This window comes from Mauremys reevesii, linkage group 19, assembly GCF_016161935.1.
Source record: "Mauremys reevesii isolate NIE-2019 linkage group 19, ASM1616193v1, whole genome shotgun sequence".
NCBI lineage: Eukaryota > Metazoa > Chordata > Testudines > Geoemydidae > Mauremys > Mauremys reevesii.
Window position 1 is genome coordinate 14,742,425 of NC_052641.1, and position 23,692 is coordinate 14,766,116.

Genomic DNA, 23,692 nt, shown 5'->3' on the forward strand with positions numbered 1-23,692 from the left:
TAGTTACCATTTAATTTCATGTACTTATGTTAAAGATGATAGTGGGACGATAGTGTTTGTCTTTCCTGCTCCAGGCTCTAAACTGCAGCCCTATGGGATTGGGCAGTGGCTATTTAGGCATCTGCTCATTAAGACAAACCCTAGAGCTTCTGCCTACAATCAATGTGTCATTCTCTATTATTTGCAATGACTTTCTTTCCTTTAGTGCTGCTATGCTCCTGCAAAATGTTCAGTTCCTAGCTGGTAAAGCGGTTTTTAAAAATGCCATATTAGGTCTTACTTCTGCCAGGACAGGGCATGGAATTAGGAAGGATTTTTGGCTTTGGGGAAAAAAACCTTTCCTTTAGCTGGAGTGGCTTAGCTCTTAAGCTTTTGGTCCCCCCAGTGTTTTAGAGTATCTTTGGAAATGATGTCTGAGGTGTCAAAGAATGTTAAACAGCAGGAAGCAATGAATATGCTGCTGTATGCATCATTTAAAACTTTTGGTGAGCTTGAAGCTGACCTTTCTGTACTGGTATGGAGCTTTTACAGCTGGTTGGCATCTAGCCAGTAGTAATATTATGGAGCAGGTTCTGAACTGTCTGTATTGCTTGCAGAATTTTTTTTAAGGCCATAGATGCAATTTCCTTAAAATATATTGCTCAGAAGATCCCTCACTTTGATACCGTATGTTATATTATATACCTGAGGGCATGTCTGGAGTGTTCCATAGGTAGGCTCAATGATCTCAAATACAGACTACTCCAGAGGGGTTTATTTTGCTTATAAATTATATTGATGTGAAACCCTGGAAATGTTCCTTTATACTGTGTGTGCTTGGCTATATTATCCTGAGTGGAACCCCACTTGTCGTACTCTGCACAGTGCTTTACATATGTTAATGTTGTCGAGCAGGTATTTAACAGAATGCTGGTGGCTTCCTTTCTTTTGAAGGAGGGTTACTGACATTACAGCTTTTCCTACTCTGGTCCCCCCACCCTCCTTCATTTAAAACAGTAAGTATATTTGTAGCGATTAGGGACTAATGGTACTAGCTTCAGCTAAGCATATAGCATAGGTCCAGTGCCAGCTTCTACACACAACTATGTTGAAGCACCTCAAAACTGAGCTGCAGCATCCTTTGGATTTTAGTCTAAGCCTCCTGTGAGCAGTCTGACTAGAATTTTATCCTCTGCTGTGGAGCTTTGGTTATGTTTGACAACAGGAAGTAAGATAAGATAATGAAGCTGGTTTTTACTTGTGGCCTGCTGAGCCAGGATGGGAAACTACGTCTGCTGCAGTAAAAGTCTAGTCCATCAAGCCATCCTTGGCTTAATTAATTAGAATGTATTTGTGACATGTAGCTTACATGTTTTTCTAGTTACCTTGTGTGGACTAGGAAGAGGTTTAGTGAAATGATATATGTAATACATGTATAAAATAATATGGGGTTTTTTTGTTTTTTTTTCAAACTGGATTAGTATTCTGTAACATCCAATGATGCTGTGTGATCCAGACAAGCTGGGACTTTGAGCCTTCAGAAAAGAGTACTCAGTGGTTCATCACATTATCATCTTCCTTTGAGGTATGAACCGAATCAATTTCAGCAAATCCAAATCTTTGGTTAGACCAGTGGTTATTAACCAGGGGTCCGGGGCCTCGAGCAGGTTTCAGGGGGGCCCCCAAGCAGGACCAGCATTAGACTTGCTGGGGCCCAGGGCAGAAAGCCAAAGCCCACCGCATGGAGCCAAACCCAGGTCCCTGAGCCCTGCCACTTGGGTCTGAAGCTGAAGCCTGAACAATGTAGCTTTGTGGGGGCCCCTGTGGAATGAATCATAGACTTTAAGGTCAGAAGGGCCCATTATGATCATCTAGTCTGACCTCCTGCACAACGCAGGCCACAATCTCACCCACCCACTCCTGTATCAAACCTGTGTTTGAGCCACTGAAGTCCTCAAATCATGATTTAAAGACTTCAAGGTGCAGAGAATCTTCCAGCAAGTGACCTGCGCCCCACGCTGCAGAGGGCCAAGGCCATTGCCCTGCTTGATACCCCCTAACACTGGCCGTGGCTTTTATAGGCAGAAAACCACAGCCCACCTGTGCCACTAACTGGAGTTTTTATAGCATGTTGGGGGTGGGGGAGCTCAGAAAGAAAAAGAGACTCTCTGGGGTAGACAGTATAGATATAACTGACTTGGCAGTTGTGGCCTTTAAAGTGTGCATGTATATTTAGTATTTTATTACATTTTTGGAACACAGCGAGCACATTGTACTACTACTACTAATAATTAACTTTGTGTGCTCCCTGCTTTTTTCCGTTGCATCACCCACTTACCTCTGATATCATAATGCCATTACTTAACAATGAGCTCTTCTCTATTAGCACAACTGCAGGATTGAACTGTAGTGTTACCTGACATCAAGATTGGTGCCTTTGTGTGTTGTATCTGGTGCTTGGAGGTTTAATTTAACCTCTGAGATTTGCTCATGTAGTCCCTTCATCCCTGCATCGGGACAAATGTACAGTCTAGGAACTGTTTTACTTAATTACAGGGGAGATGTATTTTTTGAGATTATTACCTTATGCTTTTGAGTTGTAAAGATGGATTTTCATACTCCCTAACATCTTAAAATTGAAGCATATCAGTTTACTTTCCTACGGTCTTTACCATCAAGTCTGACACTTCACCAAATTTAGGAGTCATCCTGCAATTTCTGTACCTCTGTAGGTGAGCTTTAGTGAGAATGGGAGATACAAGAGACGTTTGTCCTCACCTGGATTCCATAGGTGAGGTCACCAAGGATGACCTGCTGCTCAAATCCAAGGTAAAGGACGTGCTGGTTGCAGTGTGGTTACCTCTTGGGTGTGTGTTTGGGGTGGGTTCTGCCCTAGGAGATACAAAGATTGTACAAGTGGGATGTAGAAACTGAACTTCAAATACTGATATCTTTTTGAGAATGCCACATAAACTGAGGTTTTGTCAGCCATTTGTACTTCAGAAATACAATTAGATCATGTGAAGAGGCTGTCTTTATGAGATGGCCTAAGGGAAAGCCCATAACTCTAGCACAGGGGTCGGCAACCTTTCAGCAGTGGTGGGCCGAGTCTTCATTTATTCACTCTCATTTAAGGTTTCGCGTGCCAGTCATACCTTTTAACGTTTTTAGAAGGTCTCTTTCTATAAGTCTATAACGTATAACTAAACAATTGTTGTATGTAAAGTAAATAGTTTTAAAAATGTTTAAGAAGCTTCATTTAAAATTAAATTAAAATGCAGAGCCCCCCAGACCGGTGGCCAGGACCCGGGCAGTGTGAGTGCCACTGAAAATCAGCTCGCGTGCCGCCTTCGGCACGTTTACCATAGGTTGCCTACCCCTGATCTAGCATTTACTCTTGAGTACTGTTGATCTGTCTACCTCTTCATTAACAAATTAAGTCTTCAAAATCTCGTTCCCTTTAAATGGTTTCATTTGGCAGCTAATACATTTTCAAGGCTCATGGGCTTACTTCAGAAAGGAGGTGATATGAAAAGAAACATCTTAGTAGCTGGAATTTGGAGTGAGTAGAAGTGGCTGATGGAGTTAGATTAAAAAACTTAGCATTTCTGCCATCTCGGCAGTACTCAAAGCCCTCTTCACTGGTGAATTTCTGAATGACTGTTTATCCTGCTCAAAGATGTCTCTTATCCCAGTGTAAACTTCATTTAGGTGGAATTCATAGTACTGTGAAAAAAATAAATTGTGCAGCCAAATAAGTTTTTAATCTCTGCCCTAAAAAGTCAACTCATGCAATAAGCCTAGGGTGCTCCCCTCTGAGTCAAGGACTAGGCTACTAAAATATAATGACTTTTTCTTTGTGTGTGACTGCAGGGAACTTGCCAGTCGTGCAGAGCTGGGGGACCGAACCTCTGGGCTTGCCTGCAGGTAAAAAGAGCTTGCTATTTGTGTGTGCTGTATAGAGGGGCTTTTATTTTTTATTTATAGTGTTTCTTAGTATAATGTTGTACTTACTTTCAGGCTGAGTTATCGCCTTCGGATATGAAATTAGGTCTGAAATCACAGTATCTGATAAACAAAGAAAGAAGCATTAGAAGAAAGGAAGCCCAGTAAACATGTCCATCAGCTTTCAATTATATCCCAGAAAAATAAAAGCCAATGATCAAACCCTAATACTGTTTGCCTCACATCTAGGCCTATTTTGTTCACACCTCACAAATGACTTCCTCCTGGAGCCCCACTGGGAATGAACACTGAAGAATGCTACTAAATATCTGTTTTTAAGCACCTGGTGATTGAATGGATCCTTCTGCTTGCAGCTTTGAGGGAGATTTAAAGTGTATGGAGCCAGAGAACTTTAGTGATGTTGTTGAAAGGAGGGGAACAAGGCAGAAGGGAATGAAAAAGAGCTGGCTTAAATAAGATGAAAGCTGGAATGGACTCCGGATGTCATCGAATCTGGGACATAGGCCATATTCAGCCCTCTTGTAAGCAGATGCACCGCCACTGACATTAAAACAAACCAAAGTAAAACATTCTATGCAGTGACATCATCATTGACTGGTGGAGCTTCACCCACCTACACCGGTCTCTGTCACTTAAAATGATCAATGCGAGGAGCTGCAGAGTAGTGTTTCTCTGTGGGTTGCTTCCCCTGGGGGCAGATATCAAAAGGCAATCGGGGAAGGGGGGTGCAAGGCATTGAATATGTTCTTACCATCTAAAGCAAGGAAAGTCCCCACTCTCCTACTGTTCAAGGTCAAGTATTCTCTGCCAAACCTCTTCAAACACACACACACACGGCTACATTTACTATAAAAGCAAGAGTTAAAAAAAAAAAAGTAAGGAAGTCACGAAAATGTTTGAGTTGAAATAATGGCTTGCTTACCTGAAAAAAGCTGAGAAGCACTGCTCCAGAGAAAGTTGTAAGATTCCCACCCTTCACCTGACTGCGTAGCGGTACATCACACCTGTGTGTATCTGTCATACCAATTGTCGATCAGTTGTACTATCAAAAATTATTCCTGGGTAACAAATTCATGTGGCATTTTTTTTCGAACATGGGGGAAGTCACACCTTGAAGAGCTTACAATGCTTGTCAGTTTCATTCTGTTGCTTTTTCTTGGGAAGTTCTATGCGTAGGAGCTGTAGAGGCACCAGTACTGGTACTCTGGTAGTGCTGGGGCTGCTCTACGAGGAGCCGAAATAATCTTCTTTCCCATCCATGAACACCCTGAGCAGCGGGCAAGGATTGCCCTGTATTGCCTCTGAATAGCAACTTCTGTTATGATCACTTAGGGTTAGTTTGCATCATGGTAGTTCCTAGCCCTGTTGTGCTGAGCGCCATATAATCAGAGTAAAAGACAGACCCTGCCCTGAAGAGCTCTTAGTAGGAGCAGCGGAACAAAGCTGAAAAAGATTTTGCCGGATTTGACACTGTTGTTCGGGAAGCTGCAGCATGCCCGGAAGTATGAGACTGATAGATCTTATACCTGTAACTGCAGGGGCAAGTTATTCTTTTTAGATACATTTCTAGTCCTTTCCAAAACATACTTGTAATAGAAGAAAGAAAACAAGGAGTTTGAATGAGGGGACTGATGGGAAAAGACTGCCGTGGAAAGAGAAGAGGTGACAGGATAGACGTGGACCAACTGACCGCTTCTCATCTTAGTATCTGGATTTCATCAGACAAGCAACTTATTTTTACAACAGATTTTTGAATGATCTGATCTGATTTTTGAATGTTCTGATCTATCTGTAAATCTATGGACACACACACTGTGTCCATAGATTTACAGATAGCTCAGAACAACTAACTTCAGTGATTTGGATTGGAGGTTTCATAGAGTCATGTGAGGAAGGGTGGGCATAGGTGGTTTTTTTCAAGAAGTGCCAAGTCTTTTGTACTGCTGTGACTCAGGTTACAACGCATGCTTATGAAGTGCAGCGGGTCCGCGCACAGACAGCTGCTGGCTGGGATGGGGGTCACAAACCCCTTTTTTCATTTTGTTGTGGGTTTATCTTGCCACATCCAAACTGTTCTCCCACTATCTCCTCTCTCTCTAGGTTGCTTGTCCTTATGTTGGGTGTGGGGAATCCTTTGCGGATCATAGCACCCTTCACGCACAGGTGAGCTGTTCTCTATAACCCTCTCTCTCTCATCAGGACAGACAGGGTTGGATTTCCAAATAATTAAACTCTGATCCACAAAGCATGGGCGCTTATTGATTATAGCCATTTCCTGCCACCTTTCGTGCCCAGACAACATTTACATAATGACTATGGTGTATAGGTTCCAAACTCTTGCAATTGAGTTACAGTTTGTGGTTCTCAGTATTCTCGCTATTTTGGTTTTTAGGCCAAAAAACACAACCTGACAGTGAACCTGACGACATTCCGGGTGTGGTGTTATGCCTGTGAAAAGGAGGTATTCTTGGACCAGAGACTGGCAGCACATGCTCCATCCCCATCATCAAAGTTCAGTGAACAGGTGAGTCTTTCACCCTATAAGTCAGGAGGACACTGTTGAATGGGATGGAACGCTTAGTGGGGGGTTTTGTTTTCTTTTGTTAGATGACTAGTTTAGGACTCCCTACTCTTGGACATGCCATTGTTGCAATGAGAGCTCTCAAAGCTGAAGGAAGATGCTTCCCATCAAGATAATCTTGCATTTATTTAGCAACTTTCATCCAGTGGGATTCCTAATGTGCTTTAAAAACTACGTACATGTCTATATAATCAGTCTGTCTTTGGCCACTTCTGAAGGGTGGCCCCGTCTGGGGTGAACTGCAGCAGTGTTAACTGCCAAACTAGAAATGTACCCACTGCAGACACTATTGACTGTCCCTGGGGCCCCTTGTGGCACATCTTGAAATCACTAAGGGTGCTCCTTGGACAGCCTCATCATGTTACTGAGGCAGTGCCATCCGGGAAGGTAAAGGGGTTACTGCAGTGCGTATTGCCAGGGCCTTTGTTACTGGTGGACCTTCTTAGTGGCTGGCAGAATAAATGGGTACAGATCGTGTGTGTGTCTCTCTTTGCAGATCAGACCTGCCACTGATGCTTATTTCTCTGCCTTTAATCTAGGAGTCTCCATTGCCTGCTCACCCGTTGAAGGCAGTTCCAATTGCAGTGGCTGACGAAGGGGAGTCGGAATCAGAGGAGGATGATCTGAAACCAAGAGGTAATGCCACATTGAATTATGGGATCAGTTCTAACTGCTCCTCTGGACTCTAAGACTTAAGTTGTGAGGTTCCTGGAGAGCCTTTGTGATTTCAGAAGGATTGGGATGCTGAGCTCATCTGCAAGGGACATGCTGGATTCCATTTCCTCTTGTGTGGAACGTAAAATGTGCTGCTTCTGAAAAGGAAGAGGTGCTGAAAAGTGACATTCCTTTTTTGTCTCATGTCTCTTGCACTTTCTCCAGGCCTTACTGGAATGAAAAACCTTGGGAACTCCTGCTACATGAATGCAGCACTTCAGGCCCTCTCTAACTGGTAGGTGACAGGACCATTCTGTGGTGATGCTCCCTTGAATACTCACTGAAAATAAAAAAGTGGCTATTCCAATCCAAGACCTCCTTCATGAATGCTGTGTGTGCAAATCAGCCCAGGTGCAGAATAGGGAGGGAGAAGGGAAAAAACAGGATCATGGTATGTTTAAGGCATAAAAAGTTGTAGAGCAGATCAATGGGACACATACCATTGGACTGGTGGTGGAAGTACAGGCCTTTAGTTTCCATTGTGATCTTTAAAATATAGTAAATATAAAATACTTTATAGGTGCACGTGCATGCGTTTTCCCTCCCAGCTTCTTTTTAATGTTCTCCCTAATGAGGTGGCCTTGAGAACCTCAACCCAAAATAATTCTCACCATCCTGTCTTGGCAATAAACTCCAGCATCTTTCTGGCACGCTGGGGAGGGATCCCAGTCGTTCTGTCCAAAGGGAATGATTTGTGAAGAATCAGAGGGCGGCATTTGCAGCACCACCTCTTTCCCCTTTTTCTAAATGTTACATCTAAAAAGCAACCTTAGGACACGTCCTCTCTTTCTGTGTGACTTTAAACATACGTGTAGAAGAAATTCCCCTCCACTTAACTCTCTTATCTTCCCTTCTTTAGCCCGCCTCTCACACAGTTTTTTCTGGAGTGTGGTGGGCTGGTACGTACGGACAAGAAGCCAGCGTTGTGCAAAAGTTACCAGAAACTGGTCTCTGAGGTTTGGCACAAGAAGCGGTGAGTAATCCCTCCCCAGTCCAAACGGGCAAGCGTACAGCAGTTCGTACTTCAGTTATGAACCCAGTAAAAATAACGAGAGGTGTGACCCAGTCCCTGAATTCAAGCTTTAGGGCTGGCCCGAGAGGGAAGATGTGGTGAGCGCTTGGTGTAGTACTCCCCTTCTTCTGCCCTGCAGTTTGTGATCAGCCAGCCATCTTTTGAGGAACAGGGTCGAGAAACATCTGAAAATTCATTACATTGATATCAAACCAGTGAATCAAAGCGTGCACGGTAATGTGAAGTGCTTTAAACAAAGAGCTGCTCTTATGCTCATTGGTTTGCTGAAAAGAGGGTGGGGATGTATTTGACGGCTGCCGTGCAAGTGGTGCTGCTCTTGATTTGCAGAGGAAAAAGCAACTCACATCTGATAGTGATATTTACCAGTCAGCCCGGAAGGTGTTTTTGATTGTCAGTTGTTTGCTGTTGACTCAGTATGAGAACTAGTAACCCTGGGCCAGATCCTCAGCCGGTGTAAATTGGTGTAGCACCACTGAAATAATTTGGTTTATAGCAGCTGAGGATCTGGCTCCCTAACTGCAAATGTCAGTAGTTGCAAGAATCAAATTGGGTATCTAAGTGATGTCCTGTGTTTAGTGTTAATTGTTATCATAGAACAAGACAGACAGGGTGGTTGAGGTGATATCTTTTATTGGATCAACTTTTGTTGGTGGAAGAGACAAGCTTTCGAGCTTCACAGGACTCTTCTTCAGGCCTGGGAAAGGTAACCAGAGCGTCAGCTGTTCTACCAACAGAAATTGGAACAATAAAAGATATTTGCTCACCCACCTTGTCTCTCTCTTATCCTGGGATCAACACAGCTACAACACCACTACAGACAGCGTATGAGGAAGTTGTGGGTTTGGAATGGACTACGACTATTTGGAACAAGCTGTGGAGTCACGGCAGTAATTTTTAGCAGTGTAATGTAATTTTAATAGAACTCTTGTGAGTTCTGATTGTTTGAGGTGGGCACTGCTCTTTGTCTATGAAATCAAAATAAATAAGGAGACCAAATCGTTCTGGCAACGGAAACGACGGATGGTTCCATCGCTTGACATTTAAAAAAGTGACAGAGCATTGGTGAATGTACAGTAGGGATCAGTCTGTCACTAGTAGGGAGAAGAGATTAAAATACTTGGTAGATACCTGCACCATCTCACATCTTACGATTTCTAGTTAACAGATAAGTTCAGACTTTGCAGCAACATAACTATTCTTTTCCCCTTTCCTTTAAAGCTGACTACCACTCTGTATTGTGTGCTTACTACACCGTTCAGCTCCAGACTTGATATGTGAACTAATGGTTTTTGTTCTCAAACAGCCCAAGCTATGTGGTTCCAAGCAGCTTGTCTCATGGAATTAAACTGGTCAACCCCATGTTCCGGGGCTATGCACAGCAGGTGGGCCATCCAACAAACACACAAGCCTTTCTTGACGTATGCCTAGGTTCTTCCACATCATGGGATTCTTACTACTATAGTGGAGCCCACTTAACAAAGTACCTCATGTAAGAATAAAGGGCCCATATTAACTGGCTGGGTGCTGGGATTGTCCCATTATTTATTGCATCTGTATTAAAGAATGGCTAGAGCTCTTGACTGGGACTCAGGAGATCTAGGCTCTGTTTCTGGGTCTGCCAGGGGCCTGCTGTGGGACTTTGGGCAAGGCTCGGCCCGTCTCTGTACCTCAGTTTCCCTGCCTGTAAAATGGGGATAATGATACTGACCGACTTTGCCAAGCACTTTTGAGATCTGATAAAAAATACCATTGAAGAACTAGGTGGTATTATTGTTACTTATATCAGAGATGAGAGTCTGGTTACACCTGCACTAAAAGGTTACAAATACCAACCTTGATTACATGCATATCCTTCTCGGCACCCAAGTTAAATGAGTCCTTTTAAAAGAGCATGTCTTTTTTGGGGGTGGGGTGGGGAAGGGAAGTATTTCACTGTTCAAAAAAACAAATCACATTCTTTAGAATGAAATGTCACCCTCAATGTGTAGTTGGTTAGAAAGTGAACAGAAAGAGGGGACATCAGACAATAGCGTGTTTAAGCCATGGCACTGGTAGCAAATGAAAACCGAGATGATGATGATGATAAAAATATCAGTTGCTGAAACAGAGAGACCAGGGCTGCTATATTTGCCCTTGGTCAAAAGGGCATTGGATTGGAATTCCAGCTATAAGAAGTTAAAACTGAAGAGCTGATGATGTTTTATTATATTTTAAACCGAATCTTCCATAATGTCACATAAGTCTTCAAAATGTCACTACCCAGAGCTGTCAGGGCACCAAGTGGTTCTCTGGGAGGTCCCTTATGAGCAATCTCCACCATCTCATGGGCCACATAGGGGGCTTTGCGCAGTGGCTGATTTGTCTTTGATTTCTAGTTCTAATCCCTGGCAATAAAGTACTTTTCCTGCTTGCTGTAAGGGAATGGGTTATCATGTGAAGACAGCAGTGGAGTTTGAAGATTGGTTTTGTAGCATAGACTGTACTGTTCTTTGCAGCCCACTGTCTTGATTGTCTTTCTCCTGGTTTCCCACGTTCTTCCAGTGCTGACATCCCAGTAAACAAGATAACGGTCTAAGTTCCGTAGCAGCAGCCCCGTTTGACCATCCTGATTCCTTCCTAAACTCCTGAGAAAAAGCAGAAACTGCTGCAAATTGGGACTCTAATCCCCAGGCATTAGAGCAGTTGGTTAAATGGGCAGGATCCCTGTCCATCTGCTGCATATCACCAACTCCATGTGTTCTCTGAGTGGGACTCCCTGTATTCCCCTAGGGGCTAACTTTTGTGGGCAACAGATGAACTAAGTGGAAACTGGAGTAGGTGTGTTTTGTCCCTAGATGGGCAGTAGATAATGTGGGATTGCTCTTGGTTTTAAGGACACCCAAGAGTTTCTGCGATGCCTGATGGACCAGCTTCATGAAGAGCTAAAGGAACCAGTTGTTGCTGAGGCAAGAGACTCTGACTCCAGTGACACGGATGACAAGCGGGAAGGTGACCGTAGCCCCTCGGAGGATGAGTTCCTCTCTTGTGATTCGAGCAGTGACAGGGGTGATATGGATGGACAAGGCAGGACAGGGGGCATGAGCGGCTCCCTAGCAGAGGCAGAGTTGCTGATCCACGATGAGGCCGGGAGAGGGATCTCTGAGAAAGAGAGGCTGAAAGACAGGAAATTTACCTACAGCCACCGGCGGAGCAACTCGGAACAAGTTGATGAGGATGCAGACGTTGATACCGCCATGAATCCAATTGATGGCAGAGCTTCTCCTGAAACCCTACCTCCCCACTGCCCTGCCAGCCCATGTAGGACACCAGGTACTAATATAGCTTCCCTGTCACACCATATAAGAGAACCAGTGCCATAGTCACTGTGTAGACATTCCCACTCCTGATCTCAGAATGTCTTTGCTTCTAAGACAGGAGACCTGCTTCCTCCAGCTTGCCTCATTTACCCATGCACTGCTATGGTAGAAATCAGCAGTGAAGTACTTCAGTGTGCCCAGATACTGTGGTGATGAACATGGTTTACATGCCGGATAGGCTACTAGTTTGAGCTGCCTCTGCCAAATGTGATCATTTAAAAAAAAACTTGTGTTGAGGGAAAGGCGTGTTTTATAATGCCAGACCAGCACTTTAAAGAAGTGAACTGTATGTGCTAATGCTAAACCAACTATTACTAATAACACAAGACATACAAAAAGAAACCAAAAGACACAGTAACCCCTAACAGGGAGAACAGAGCACAGTCTGAAGGAACTCCTGGACCTGCACATCTTTTAAAAATTACTTTAGGAAAAATGTGGAATAAGTATGTAAAGCTCATATTATCCTACAGACTGACCCTGGGAATAGTTGGTTCCGAGAGGGGTAAAGGAAGGGAGGTAATAAGGGGTGTGTGGAAGAGTGGACCTCACCATAGGTGCCCCGCCTCATGGCTAGGTGTGTGCAGTAGCAGCTCTGTCTCTAGCACGCCCTGCCAGCCGTCGCTCCTGTCCCTCGGTGGTCTGTCTCTTCTCGTGACTCAGCCCTCTGGCCAGGTTATATTTAATCCTGCGCCTTCTGGGATAACAGAGAGTCCAACAAATAGTCCAGTGTCCCTACAAAAGCCCTTTGGACCCAGCTCTGGGGCCCAGGGTCTCCTCCCAATGCTCTCAGTCATTCCTGTCCCCTTCTGAGGGGCCTCATGTCCCCTTCCCCAGTGGCTGGTAGGGGAACCCAGGCCTGCCTGACACTAAATTCCACCCAGGGATTCTATGCCCAGCAGCCAAGGTTTGCTCCATCAGACTCCTTGCTGCTGTCTCCCTTGATTTCCTCCTCCTGTAGCCTGTCAGCTGGCCTCTCCCGCAGTCTCCCTAGGTTCACCTGTCTCTCAGGGCTGGGATTTGCAGGGCTCCCCCGGGAATTCCCCAACAAAATCCCTGATTAAAGGTACAAAATGTAAATCCATTTCTGCCTTCCTCAGGCTTGACCTTTCATCCCTCCCTGCTCCTCATCTGAGCATCTCCCAGGGCTCTCTCCATGGAAATCCAAATCCTGCCCTATTATCGTAGCTCCAGAGCCTGCTCCTTCCCCAGTGCTGTTGTGTGTAATTCCTGGCCTCCGGCTAGACTTCTCTACTCAGGAGAGGATGCCCGGGCCAACTCTTTCCCTAGGATTCCTCCTTGACTCTCCCAGTCCCTCTGCTCGCTAGTCCCAGAGAGTGACTGCAGAGCTTCTCCCTGCAGCCCCCTTCTGCAGCAGACTGTTTATAAAAGCCCCCTAGTTCCTCTGGCAGCTGGGCCTCATCTTTAATTGGGCACGGCCCCACCTCCAGGTGCGACCAGGTGGGTTGATTGGCCTCTAGGCCGAGATGAACCCTTTCATTACCTGGGGGGAGCACACCCCTTCACCGGGAAATAGAGGTATTTGTTAGTGCTGGGCAATGAACATTGACAAGAGAGATGGCAACAGCTGTCAGAACGAAAGGATGCAAGTCACCTCTAGGTCCGGTCCTGATCAAGAAGTTTGTCCTCAAAGGTGATAACGCAGCCTACAGCCCTGTGGGCTCCAGAGACAGGAATGCCGGCAGATGTCTGTGGGGCGGTTTGTTTTCTAAGAAACCCAGAGGATTAAACCTAGGCTCTAGGCCTGGGCATTGGGAGCATTTGTCAATATCCAGTTTATGAGAACAAACTTGTTGATCAGGACCGGACCTAGAGGTGACTTGCATCCTTCCGTTCTGTTTGACAGCGGTTGCCATCTCTCCTGTGGTATCCAATTGAATTCCTCAGGTATCCAGTCCTCAGAGTGGTGGGGCTGGGCTAGGAACTAGCTTCCCTGAACATGAAAGACTTTGTTGTGCTAAGATTCAGAGACCAGCATTCTACCGGGACTGATTGGTGACCGGCTGGGCTGGCATGTTTGGTGTTTCACTGGTGGTCTCTCTCCCCACACAGAGCCGGACAACGATGCCTACGTGCGCTGCTCCTCACGCCCCTGCAGCCCGGTTCACCAGGAGATGCACTCCAAACTGTCCAGCAGCCCCCCTCGCTCCAGTCCTGTGCGCCTGGGACCCTCCTATGTGCTGAAAAAAGGTAGCATAGATGGGAAGCTACTGCAGCCGGGAAGCTGAGGGGGCCGTGGAGGCAAAGGGCCACGTTTGAGGGAGGGAGCAGGAGAAGAGGGAGGTACTGAAGCCATCATGACCCCATGGCTGACAGTCCTTCAATATGTTCTCTACTAAAACAGTGTTAGGAAACGAATGATAATGAGTCTCAGCGTGGCTGTGTTTAGGGCAGAGAGATGCCTGGCTGTCCAAATACAGCCTGAAATCAATGAGAAGGGGTCATCATTGGCGCTCTCTTCTCGGTATCGTAATGCCTAACTTACTAATCACGGTAAGGAACTCCTGGGCTACCCTGCACTGAGGGGAGAGTCCAGAACTGGCCTTCAGTCTTACGCTTCATAGCATATGTGGGCAAGGGACTGCAGGGCAGCATTACCGTTCAAGGCCTCCTGACTATTAAAGGGATGTTGCCATATTAATTAGTCTCCCTGCGGGACTGAAGTTAAAAGCATTAGTCTAGTGTGGGAGTGTTGCGAGGTTACAAAATTGGGCCCCCGTTGCTTCATCTCAAAGAAATCACAAAACCAAACCCACTCTCCTTCCACAGCCCATAAACACAACGGCTTGTGTCCCCACCCCGGCCCTGCTGCCGTTCAATAATAGTGTTCTTTGCCAAGCTGTGCTGACCTCAGCCGGCGGGGGGTGGGCACGCAGACGTTCTAGCCTGATAAAAAGCACTCTGTGTAAGTGGGGGTTTTGTTGTTAAACAAAACCACCACATTCGGTGACGCAAGCCGCAGTGTGAAATGCATGGGGGAAAACTGGGCGATGGCTGGAGGGAAAAAGACAAACTGTCCTTGGGGAAAAACAGTCGGTGAGTGATGAAGAGAGTGCTACAGAGATTAAAGCCATCAAGAACGCTACACAACCCCATTGTGTCCTTCTAAACTAGCGTTAGAGGAGGATGGAGACACAGACAGCACCTCCAACAGCATTCGGGTGCATTGCATTGGTGCAGATTGTTACACCCGGCTTCCTGCTGTCACCTGAAACAAGGATGTTCTTAATGTAAGCTTATGTTCGGAACCACCAAGAGATTCATGCAGTCTGTGTCGAAGCGGGTACAAACACACTTGTCTTGTGCTGTACCCCTAGCTTGACTGCAGTACTCTGCTGAAGCGACGTAAGAGCTTGTAGGTGATCGGGGGTATGTGTGTCTTTTCAGCCCAGGTGCTGGCTTCCGGGAAGAAGAAGAAAGAGCTTCGTTATCGCAGTGTTATTTCTGACATCTTTGATGGCTCCATTCTCAGCCTGGTGCAATGCCTCACCTGCGACAGAGTGCGTCTCCTTACTGCCATTAATCAAGTAATAAAACAGCAGGGCCTGTTTGCTTCAAAAAAACCTCTCGTTGGGAAACAGCTGTTCCCAAATGTTCTGGGATGCGAGGGCCCTATTAAAATGATGGCATGTGTGTGAAATCTACCGGCCTAGGAATAGTCTGTGTTATTGTTTATGTGCCATACAGAATCTTGATCCTGTGTAGCTCAGTTAGCTTAGCCATTGTGCGTGTCCTACGATGGAGCTGGCCAAAGCAAAGGGGGAATAAGGTGGAGGAGCCAATGAAATGGAGGGAGCTGGACAGGGCTTGTGGGGGCCTCTGTGGAGAACTTGGGGCCATAGCTGTAGGGAACAGTAGGCGATTAGGAGTGGGAGTGACCGCACTTCTTTTACCCTGTTTGCGAGTGAGGAATAATCCTAGTGTAGACAGGACAAAACCATTTCAGGGCTGCTTCAGAGAGCTTGGCTGGGGCTGGGCCAGACTCTTCCTGGTGGTGGTGCTGAAAATGGCCTACTACAGTCAGCAACACTTTGGTTTCCTAGTGTAGATGGGCCCAAGTGATGCTAAAAGTTCCGGGCCGAGTACCGGCTCCTTTGCGTACACTAGAAGCCCAGACTTTTTTGCGTGTCCTCAGGTATCCACAACGGTGGAGACGTTCCAGGATCTGTCGCTGCCGATCCCTGGGAAGGAGGACTTGGCCAAGCTGCATTCCGCCATTTACCAAAATGTGCCTGCTAAGACAGGGGCCTGCGGGGACAATTACACCTCGCAAGGCTGGATCGCCTTCATCATGGAGTACATCAGGAGGTGTGTTTCCCTTGCCACCCTTCTGCAGTTTCTCTCCCTCCTTGGCTTTGCTCTCGTCAGTTACTGGAAGGCAGCTACCCTTAAGTGTAACAAGCTGATTGGTTCTTTACAGAAGGGAAATGGAGGAGACAGACAAATATTGGACATAATTGTGTAATAAAGAATTAAGATCCATAGCCAGGAACCTGTATCTGTAAGATCCATAGCAAGGAACAGCTGTGCCAAGCTCCTTCCTCATTTAGTCCAACAAAACATATTTTCAATTGTGTTTAAAAAATAAACCGTGTGCAGTAGTAATGGCCTGACAGTAAAACACCTGTAAGCTGAAGGTGCAGGACATTGCAAGTCCTCACTGGGGTATTTCCTTCCAGTTGAGTTGGTTCTTTCAGCCATTTAATAATGTTCCTTTGTGGCTGCCTTCCTTCTGGTGGAAGCCTCTGTCCGGGACCTGTCAGTGCCTGCCTTTGCTTGCCACTCTACAAGAGCGGACGGTTAAATCCTCTACTCACCCACCACCTTGGCCCTTCCTGGTGTGGGAGGTCCCAGTAGCAGCCCCAGCTCTGAGAAAGACCCAACACTTTCCCATAATGCTGTGGGATGCTGTTCCTGAGCTGCCCTTCCAGGCTTGATTCACATAAAGCAGCACGCCACCGGGAAATTTTAGACGCCAAAGTGCATAGATCACCAGTGACATTCACATTTCTTTCTTGCATGACCCCTCCCTTCCGCAGGTTTGTGGTATCCTGTATCCCCAGTTGGTTTTGGGGTCCTGTGGTCACACTGGAGGACTGTCTTGCTGCCTTTTTTGCTGCCGATGAGTTGAAAGGTGAGTTTGGGGAGCGCTGGCGAAGACAAATATCTTGTCTTTTCTGTCCGTCCCCGAGGGAAGCTGTCGAGAACCCTCCCTGATGCGTTTCTGGAACAAATGGAAGCTTCTGGGAGTCTGGCTGGGAATTGCATTCCCTCGGGGGCAGGAATGAGCGTTCGCCATCTACTCCGGGGCAGGGTTTGCCGTTTGGAACTAGGGTGTGGTGGGCTCAGCAAAGAGCCGACGCGATTGTCTTTCCCGTTTGTGCGCAGTGAGTCCGTAGCCCAGTGTTAGTGCTATGCAACAACTTTCCTGGGCAGGAGGAACAAGTTGGGGTTGCCAGGCTCCGCTGTGCTTGCTTGGGGGCGGGTTTGAGCCGCTCGTTTCCTGCATTGCTTGCAGGGTGTTTTCTGGTAAATTGTCTGGTTGGCTGAATTTGTAACATTTGCCCTGGCTCCTCTGTCTGTTGTATTCAGGGAGGATAAATGGGCCTTTGGCTTCTATGTAAGACAGAGAGATGGAGCCAACCCATGTGCTGGCTGCAGCAGCAGGGAGATCAAAGCAGGGACTGCACTGTATGCTGGTGCTTTTGGACCCAGTCTGCCCTTCCTGCAGGCAGCACCACTAAACCTGGGCTGTGGACTCCTTAGATGTTTCCCAGAGTCCTGGTCCCGACAGGTTGTTCCCTGGGGGCGTTGCAAGTGGGGGATGAGTTCCACTGGGCAGAAATGTTACAAGGAGACTCTCCCACAACTCTGCATGCCCAGCTGAGGAGTCTGGGTAACCTCAGTCCGACCCTTACGCCTAGGAGTGCAAGGTTTGCATTTTGTGTTCATGTAGGAGGTTCCTCCCCAGGAGCCCTCACTGAGGGGGCAGAAGGAGGCTGTGTGGTTCTCTCTGCAGGACAGTCTCCTGTGCCATCATCCTGGGATGGAGAGCAGAGGGACTGAACACATTTTGCCCTGTGTTAATCTGGGGAGTGGAAAGGAGGGTTTTGAGCATGTTTCTTCCCATCCCTGCTTTAACTGGGGAGAAGAGGCTGCTCCAGCCACACATGAACCACTGGTGGGAGGGCAAAGTGGGTTCCCTTCCACCTCAGTAGACACCAGCGCTTTGCCTGGGTGGTGGCTGTCTGCTGTCTGGGCCATGCCTGTGTTGAGCGGCAGAGAGGCTCCTGCCCAGGTCTGCTTTATCTCTGCTAGGCAGGCGCTTTACCCAGCTTCCCCACGTGGGAGGAGAGTTTGTTTCCTCATGGGGGCTGCAGCCCCATGGTTCCTGCTGTCAGTAACGTTGCGACGCTTTTCTTTTCTCTCTCCAGGGGACAACATGTACAGCTGCGAGCGGTGTAAAAAGTAAGTTTGCATCCTCCATGTTGTGCTCTTTCCATTAACCTCTCTCTGCCCAAACCGACTGTCCTCTCCTGCCCTCGGCCAGTGTCCCCCCTGCTACCGGCTTGCTAAACTGGGAGCTGCTGAGTTCTAGGTTTGAAAGTGACCTTGAAAGCCCTGGTTCGGGGCCACTGGAGACCTTGGTGCTGGTGGGAGGAAAAGTGGGGGCTGTGGTAAAGGGAAGAAGGAGGGGAGTGAATTAGGGGCATCTAGGGGATACTGAGGAGAATGGAGGGGTGAGGCCAGTGGCCCATGCTCTGGTACATGGTGGGAGGCTGCTCTCACTGAAGTCCATTCCAGCTTTGCCACGGAGTTCAAATGTGACCTGCCCAGCTTAGCCTGGGGTCCCCGTTCTTAGTTCTCATGGGGGACTTGACTCTTTCTCTCTTAGACTGCGGAATGGCGTGAAATACTGCAAAGTTCTCCGGTTACCTGAGGTGAGTGGAGGAGGCTTGTTTCTCCGTGTTAGTTGGGGAGCAGGGAGGGAAGAGTTGCTGAACCGAGAATTGAAAATAGCAAAGTCCTATTTTATTAGGGCCTAGTGACCTTCAATTGATGGGCCATCAACACCTCTGCCAGGTTATAGTGACCATAGTGTGAGGACATTCATGTAAAGATCAGGGGGTCCAGAGAGGGAACTGTATTTGATTTGGGTATCCTCTGGTGCCCTAGATCCTGTGCATCCACTTGAAACGGTTCCGGCACGAGGTCATGTATTCCTTCAAAATCAACAGCCATGTCTCCTTCCCGCTGGAAGGACTGGACCTTCGTCCCTTCCTGGCCAAGGAATGTGTCTCCCAGATCACCACCTACGATCTCTTGTCTGTCATCTGCCATCACGGCACAGCAGGCAGTAAGTCTGTCCCTGAAATGCCTGGGCATGAGATTGGTCTGATACGTGTGTCTGAGAATAGCCTCAAAGAGTCCTGTGGCACCTTATAGACTAACAGACGTATTGGAGCATGAGCGTTCGTGGGTGAATACCCGCTTCGTCGGATGCATGACACAAAAGCTCATGCTCCAATACGTCTGTTAGTCTATAAGGTGCCACAAGACTCTTTGCTGCTTTTACAGATCCAGACTAACACGGCTCCCCCTCTGATACTTGAGAACAGCCTGATGCTCTGAGCTCTGTATCCTGCTGCTGGTCTTTGGGCAGTGGCAGGGCATTAGGTTTTTACTTTGACTCTCCTCCTCAGGCGCTGCATGTAACATGCCAGCATGTTTTGTAGTGGAGTTGGCTTTGATGCTGTCCAAGCTGCATTTTCCTACAGGGTTTTCCAGTGAGACTTTGGGATCCTCTTTTAAACCTCCTCAGATTTCTTGTCCCAGCCTGGTCCCATTGTCTGCAGTCTCCTCCTCCTTTCCTGTTGCCTACGAAGTCGCCCTTTCCAGGGCAGCCTCGAGCCTCACTCGGGTGCATGCAGCAAGACGCAGTAGAAGGCTCGCTCCTGCACTGCTAGGCTTCCTCCGGCTCTACCTGATTCAGGCTGGAGTGGCAGATTGCTCAGCTTTCGCAGATCCCCACCACTGCGCGGGGTCAGACCGGTTTCCCAATGAGGCCCTAGGAGTGTTTCCTCTCATTCAGCAAGGGGGAAGCCTGTCAGGGAGGGCAGAACTGAATACATGGAAATGGGCCTGCACCTGCAGCCCCCTTCCAAGCTGACACAGCGCCAGAATCCATCCCTGCCGGCAGGCCTGCCATACTAAAATCTCTGCAATACACCACTTTTCCCTTTGCTGGGCCAGCAGCCCAGGAGTCCTCTCCGCTCGGCCGCTGACATCATTCCAGGCCTGATTCCTCTTTCTGCATGGTGAGTCCCAGTGCTGCTCCGTTCCCTCCGTTCCAGGTGGGCACTACATCGCGTACTGCCAGAACGTGATCAACGGCCAGTGGTATGAGTTTGACGATCAATACGTCACTGAGGTCCATGAGACAGTGGTACAGAACGCGGAGGCCTATGTCCTGTTCTACAGGTGAGCGGGTTTCCTGGCTGGAGCTGTCGGTCGGTGCTGGTAGCATATCAAGGGCTCAGATGCCGGGGTTTGCTTCACTGTCTCTCCCTTTCCTCCTCAAGAAAGAGCAGCGAGGAGGCTGTGCGGGAGCGGCAGAAGGTCGTGTCCCTTGCCACCATGAAGGAACCCACCTTGCTCCAGTTCTACATCTCTCGAGAGTGGCTCAACAAATTCAACACCTTTGCGGAGCCTGGTCCCATTACCAACCACACGTTCCTGTGCGCACACGGAGGTGAGGGGAAGTGGCCGGGCGTTCTGCACTGGGAATTGTAGTGTTCACTCAGCAGCGGGAAGTTTCCGGCTGCACCTTGTGCCGGCTGACACACGGACGCATCCGGATAAAAGCCCCAGCTGTGTTCCCAGTATAACGTGTATTGCAGTAGAATCCGCCTCATCGGCAGATAGTCCAGCACACTCAGGAACGTGGCAGATCAGGGGCCTGCAGGGATATGCTGTGCTGGGAGACAGTCGCCTTCACTTCAGCAGCTGTTTTCAAACAAGCATTTAGCAAGCTAATAGGGTGGAGGAGGTAAACTCTTGGGCAGCTGCCGAATGGAAGAGAAGGGGTAGACGCAGCTGGGGGAGTGTAACAGGTTATTGGTGCTTTAGCTGCACCGACTGCCATTTACTGCTGTGTTAGCAGCAAGGCTGGCGTTCAGTGTGTATTTTGGGAGGGGTGGGTTGGGCTAATAGCAGGAACCCTTATAGGCTGGTAAAAGCTCAGTCTGGCCTTCTCCCTGGGAGCATTTATAACCCTCTGGTCAAACCAAGAACTCTCCAAAAGCCAGTGTGCGAGAGCGGGACTTGCCTGACTCCTCCCCCATGGGCGAGATGAGTGATACCTACCATCAAGTTCTTGTCCCCCTGGGTTGTCGGGGAAAACGCTGCTCCTTGTTCAGTACCCAATTGAACTGCCTCTCGCTCTGGTTTGCAGGGATCCCGCCCAATAAATACCATTACATTGATGACCTGGTGGTGATACTGCCCCAGACTGTCTGGGAGTATCTGTATAACAGGTGAGGAAAGCTGGTTTACTCCTCATCCCACAGTGCCTTGGAACAACTGAAGCTTTGTCGTGGTTGAGAACTACGTAGACATGCCAGGCCACATCCATAAAGTGTGGGGTCCTGCCTCTGGCATTGGCCAGACATGGTGCTCCCCTCTAAGACACCTAAGCAACTGTATATGCTGTTGCAATGCTGCCTGTAAGGTGGTGAGACTATTTCTTGATCTCCAGGGTGATTCTTATGCCCCAAATCCTGAGGGGAAATTTCCCTCTGGAGAGATGGAGCCTGGTAATGTGTGAGCCCCTAATCTAGACAGCAGATGAGCTGTATTCTCCATTATCCCAGGGATCACAGAGGTGGGAATGGTTTGATCCACACCATGTAGGGCGGAGTCAATGGTGTTCATTAAAATAACCAGCCATAGCCCCCTCTGCATCCTCTGGATACGGACAGCAGTGTAAGAATCCACCCTATTTACTTGTAGGGCTCAGGGCAGTTAACCTCTTCCATGCCAACCCAGTTCTCAGTTCCTTTTTCCTTCTCATCCTGGGCTCAGGTTTCGGGGAGGCCCTGCTGTGAACCATCTGTATGTGTGCTCGGTCTGCCAGGTGGAGATCGAAGCCCTGGCCAAACGCAGGAGGATTGAGATTGACACCTTCATTAAGGTGCGTGTGGGAAGGAGCTAGAGAAGGGAACCGAGGGCTGAGGCCAGAAGTGGAGGCTTCATCGCAGATGGGTGGCAGAGAACTCTCAGAACAAGATCTGCACCATGGCATGTAGATTCAGCTCTGGGGTCCCTGGTGCACATGCCTCAGTGAGGCGAGGGTGATGCTTTGCATGGGGGCCTGTGGTCTGAGAGCAATCTAAGGACTTCCACATGCTGAGCAGGTGGCTTGCTGGGGTGGGGGTGGGGAGGGGAATTGCAGCTGAGTAATCCTGAAGAGTGATGAAGTTTTTCCAACCTGTAATGGAAAGATGGAAAGCCCTATTGCAAACCTCAACAGTGACAGAATATTTCCCTTCTCCTGTTCCTTGGCCTCCAGCTGAACAAGGCATTCCAGGCAGAGGAGTCGCCCAGTGTCATCTACTGCATCAGCATGCAGTGGTTCCGTGAGTGGGAGGCTTTCGTCAAGGGGAAGGATAATGGTAAGGAGCCTGAAGACTCTGGAACCTGTTAGAAGCGGGGTGTATCGTGTACCTAAGCCTCTTTGCCTACAGAAGACACAATACATAAACAATGTACCTAATTAGCCTGTAAATGACACCAACCAAAACTAGGCTAGCAAAGAAGGGGGAATGGCCTCTTCCCCCTAGCCACGTTCAAGCTATTTCCCAGAGAGTACAACAAAAGAGCAATTGACAGGGGAAAAAAATGTCAAGGTAGGGGAGTGGGTCGAATCGCTATGAAAATCCAGCCATTGAGATGGTAAGGATAGGCCAGGGCATCTCAAACTCACATTTAAGTACCACATGCCACGTTATTTGAGCACTTGTGCCTGGTTTCTTAGGGTGGCAAAGTGAAGTGGAAAACAGAGTGGGTCTGTCTACACTGCAGCTGGAGCCAGGGTTCGTACAAGTCGAGTTAGCAGACCCTGGCTTTTTTAACTTTGGGATTGAGCGTCTACACTCATTTGTAACCCCAGGTTAGGAATTGTTGAATCCCGGGTCCCAACCTGGGGCTCCAGTGCCTGCACTGCATGATACGGGCGCAAGTCCAACCACTCCTATCCCAGACTTCCTAGCGCCCTCCCAAAAGACGGCCACTCTCGCCCTCTGTTTGTGGTGCAGTGTGGGGTGGGAAAACGTCACTATCCAGAGGACAAAGAAAGTCTGTGTGAGATTGTGGAATATTTTTGATAGACTCCCAGAGCATGAGTCCAGTGGGGCTGCTTCTACACTGCAGAGCACCATGGCTTGAACCCTAGGTCCCAGCTTGACTCAAGCTCAGACCCTCCACCCCGTAGGGTCCTGGGAACCTGTATCTGAGCCTGGGTTAGTGCAAGTTGTGTGTAGAGAGAAGGGGGTGAGGTTTGAACCTTGGAGCTTACGTTGCAGTGTAGAAATACCCAGTGAGGAGCTGGCTTCCTGAAGCTCGTTAAGACCCCCCCAGTCCATGGGGGGGTTGCACACTGTCACTTGCTGCGAGGGCTAGTGTGATATTTTGGAGGAATCCAGACTGAATCTCTTTTGGGGGCTAGTAGGGAACGCAGCCTGTCTGGGGGAATCCTGTGTTACTCCACGGCTCTAGAACACTGTTCTGCGTTTGAGGCTTTTCACCGGAGGCTCAGAAGTGGGCACGTTCCGATCCCCTTTTGATAAGGACACAGAAGCACAGGGAGGATAAGAGTTGTCCAAGGCAACACAATGAGTCGGTGGTAGAGTAGGAGAGAATCCAGCCGTTCTGACTCCCAGTCCCCGATTCTGACCATGCTGCCCACCTGCCTCCCTCCAGATTTGCATGGTGCAGTGGCCTCCTCTAGTCCTCCGAGAGCTAGATGGAGCAGTGCCACCCCTT

General features: G+C 48.1%; 1 protein-coding gene across 8 annotated transcripts in view; it reads left to right on the forward strand.

Annotated features, from left to right (window-relative positions):
• USP20 (ubiquitin specific peptidase 20) overlaps positions 1-23,692 on the forward strand; it is a 36,811-nt gene that overhangs the window by 8,130 nt on the left and 4,989 nt on the right. For 4 of the 8 annotated variants that reach the window (XM_039506131.1, XM_039506132.1, XM_039506137.1 and 1 more), the window contains 22 exons: positions 1,461-1,564; positions 2,712-2,808; positions 3,853-3,906; positions 6,046-6,108; positions 6,338-6,469; positions 7,066-7,162; positions 7,406-7,475; positions 8,100-8,213; positions 9,577-9,655; positions 11,147-11,582; positions 13,703-13,840; positions 15,038-15,177; positions 15,786-15,958; positions 16,690-16,784; positions 18,085-18,118; positions 18,546-18,591; positions 18,827-19,007; positions 20,005-20,131; positions 20,233-20,402; positions 21,105-21,186; positions 21,734-21,842; positions 22,221-22,323. In XM_039506131.1, coding sequence (XP_039362065.1) covers positions 2,728-2,808; positions 3,853-3,906; positions 6,046-6,108; positions 6,338-6,469; positions 7,066-7,162; positions 7,406-7,475; positions 8,100-8,213; positions 9,577-9,655; positions 11,147-11,582; positions 13,703-13,840; positions 15,038-15,177; positions 15,786-15,958; positions 16,690-16,784; positions 18,085-18,118; positions 18,546-18,591; positions 18,827-19,007; positions 20,005-20,131; positions 20,233-20,402; positions 21,105-21,186; positions 21,734-21,842; positions 22,221-22,323 — 2,524 coding nt within the window. In that variant the 5' untranslated portion in view covers positions 1,461-1,564; positions 2,712-2,727. Of the gene's footprint in view, positions 1-895; positions 996-1,460; positions 1,565-2,378; positions 2,503-2,711; positions 2,809-3,852; positions 3,907-6,045; positions 6,109-6,337; positions 6,470-7,065; positions 7,163-7,405; positions 7,476-8,099; positions 8,214-9,576; positions 9,656-11,146; positions 11,583-13,702; positions 13,841-15,037; positions 15,178-15,785; positions 15,959-16,689; positions 16,785-18,084; positions 18,119-18,545; positions 18,592-18,826; positions 19,008-20,004; positions 20,132-20,232; positions 20,403-21,104; positions 21,187-21,733; positions 21,843-22,220; positions 22,324-23,692 lie in introns of those variants that run through there. The other 4 variants (XM_039506133.1, XM_039506139.1, XM_039506138.1 and 1 more) reach the window with 4 other exon arrangements.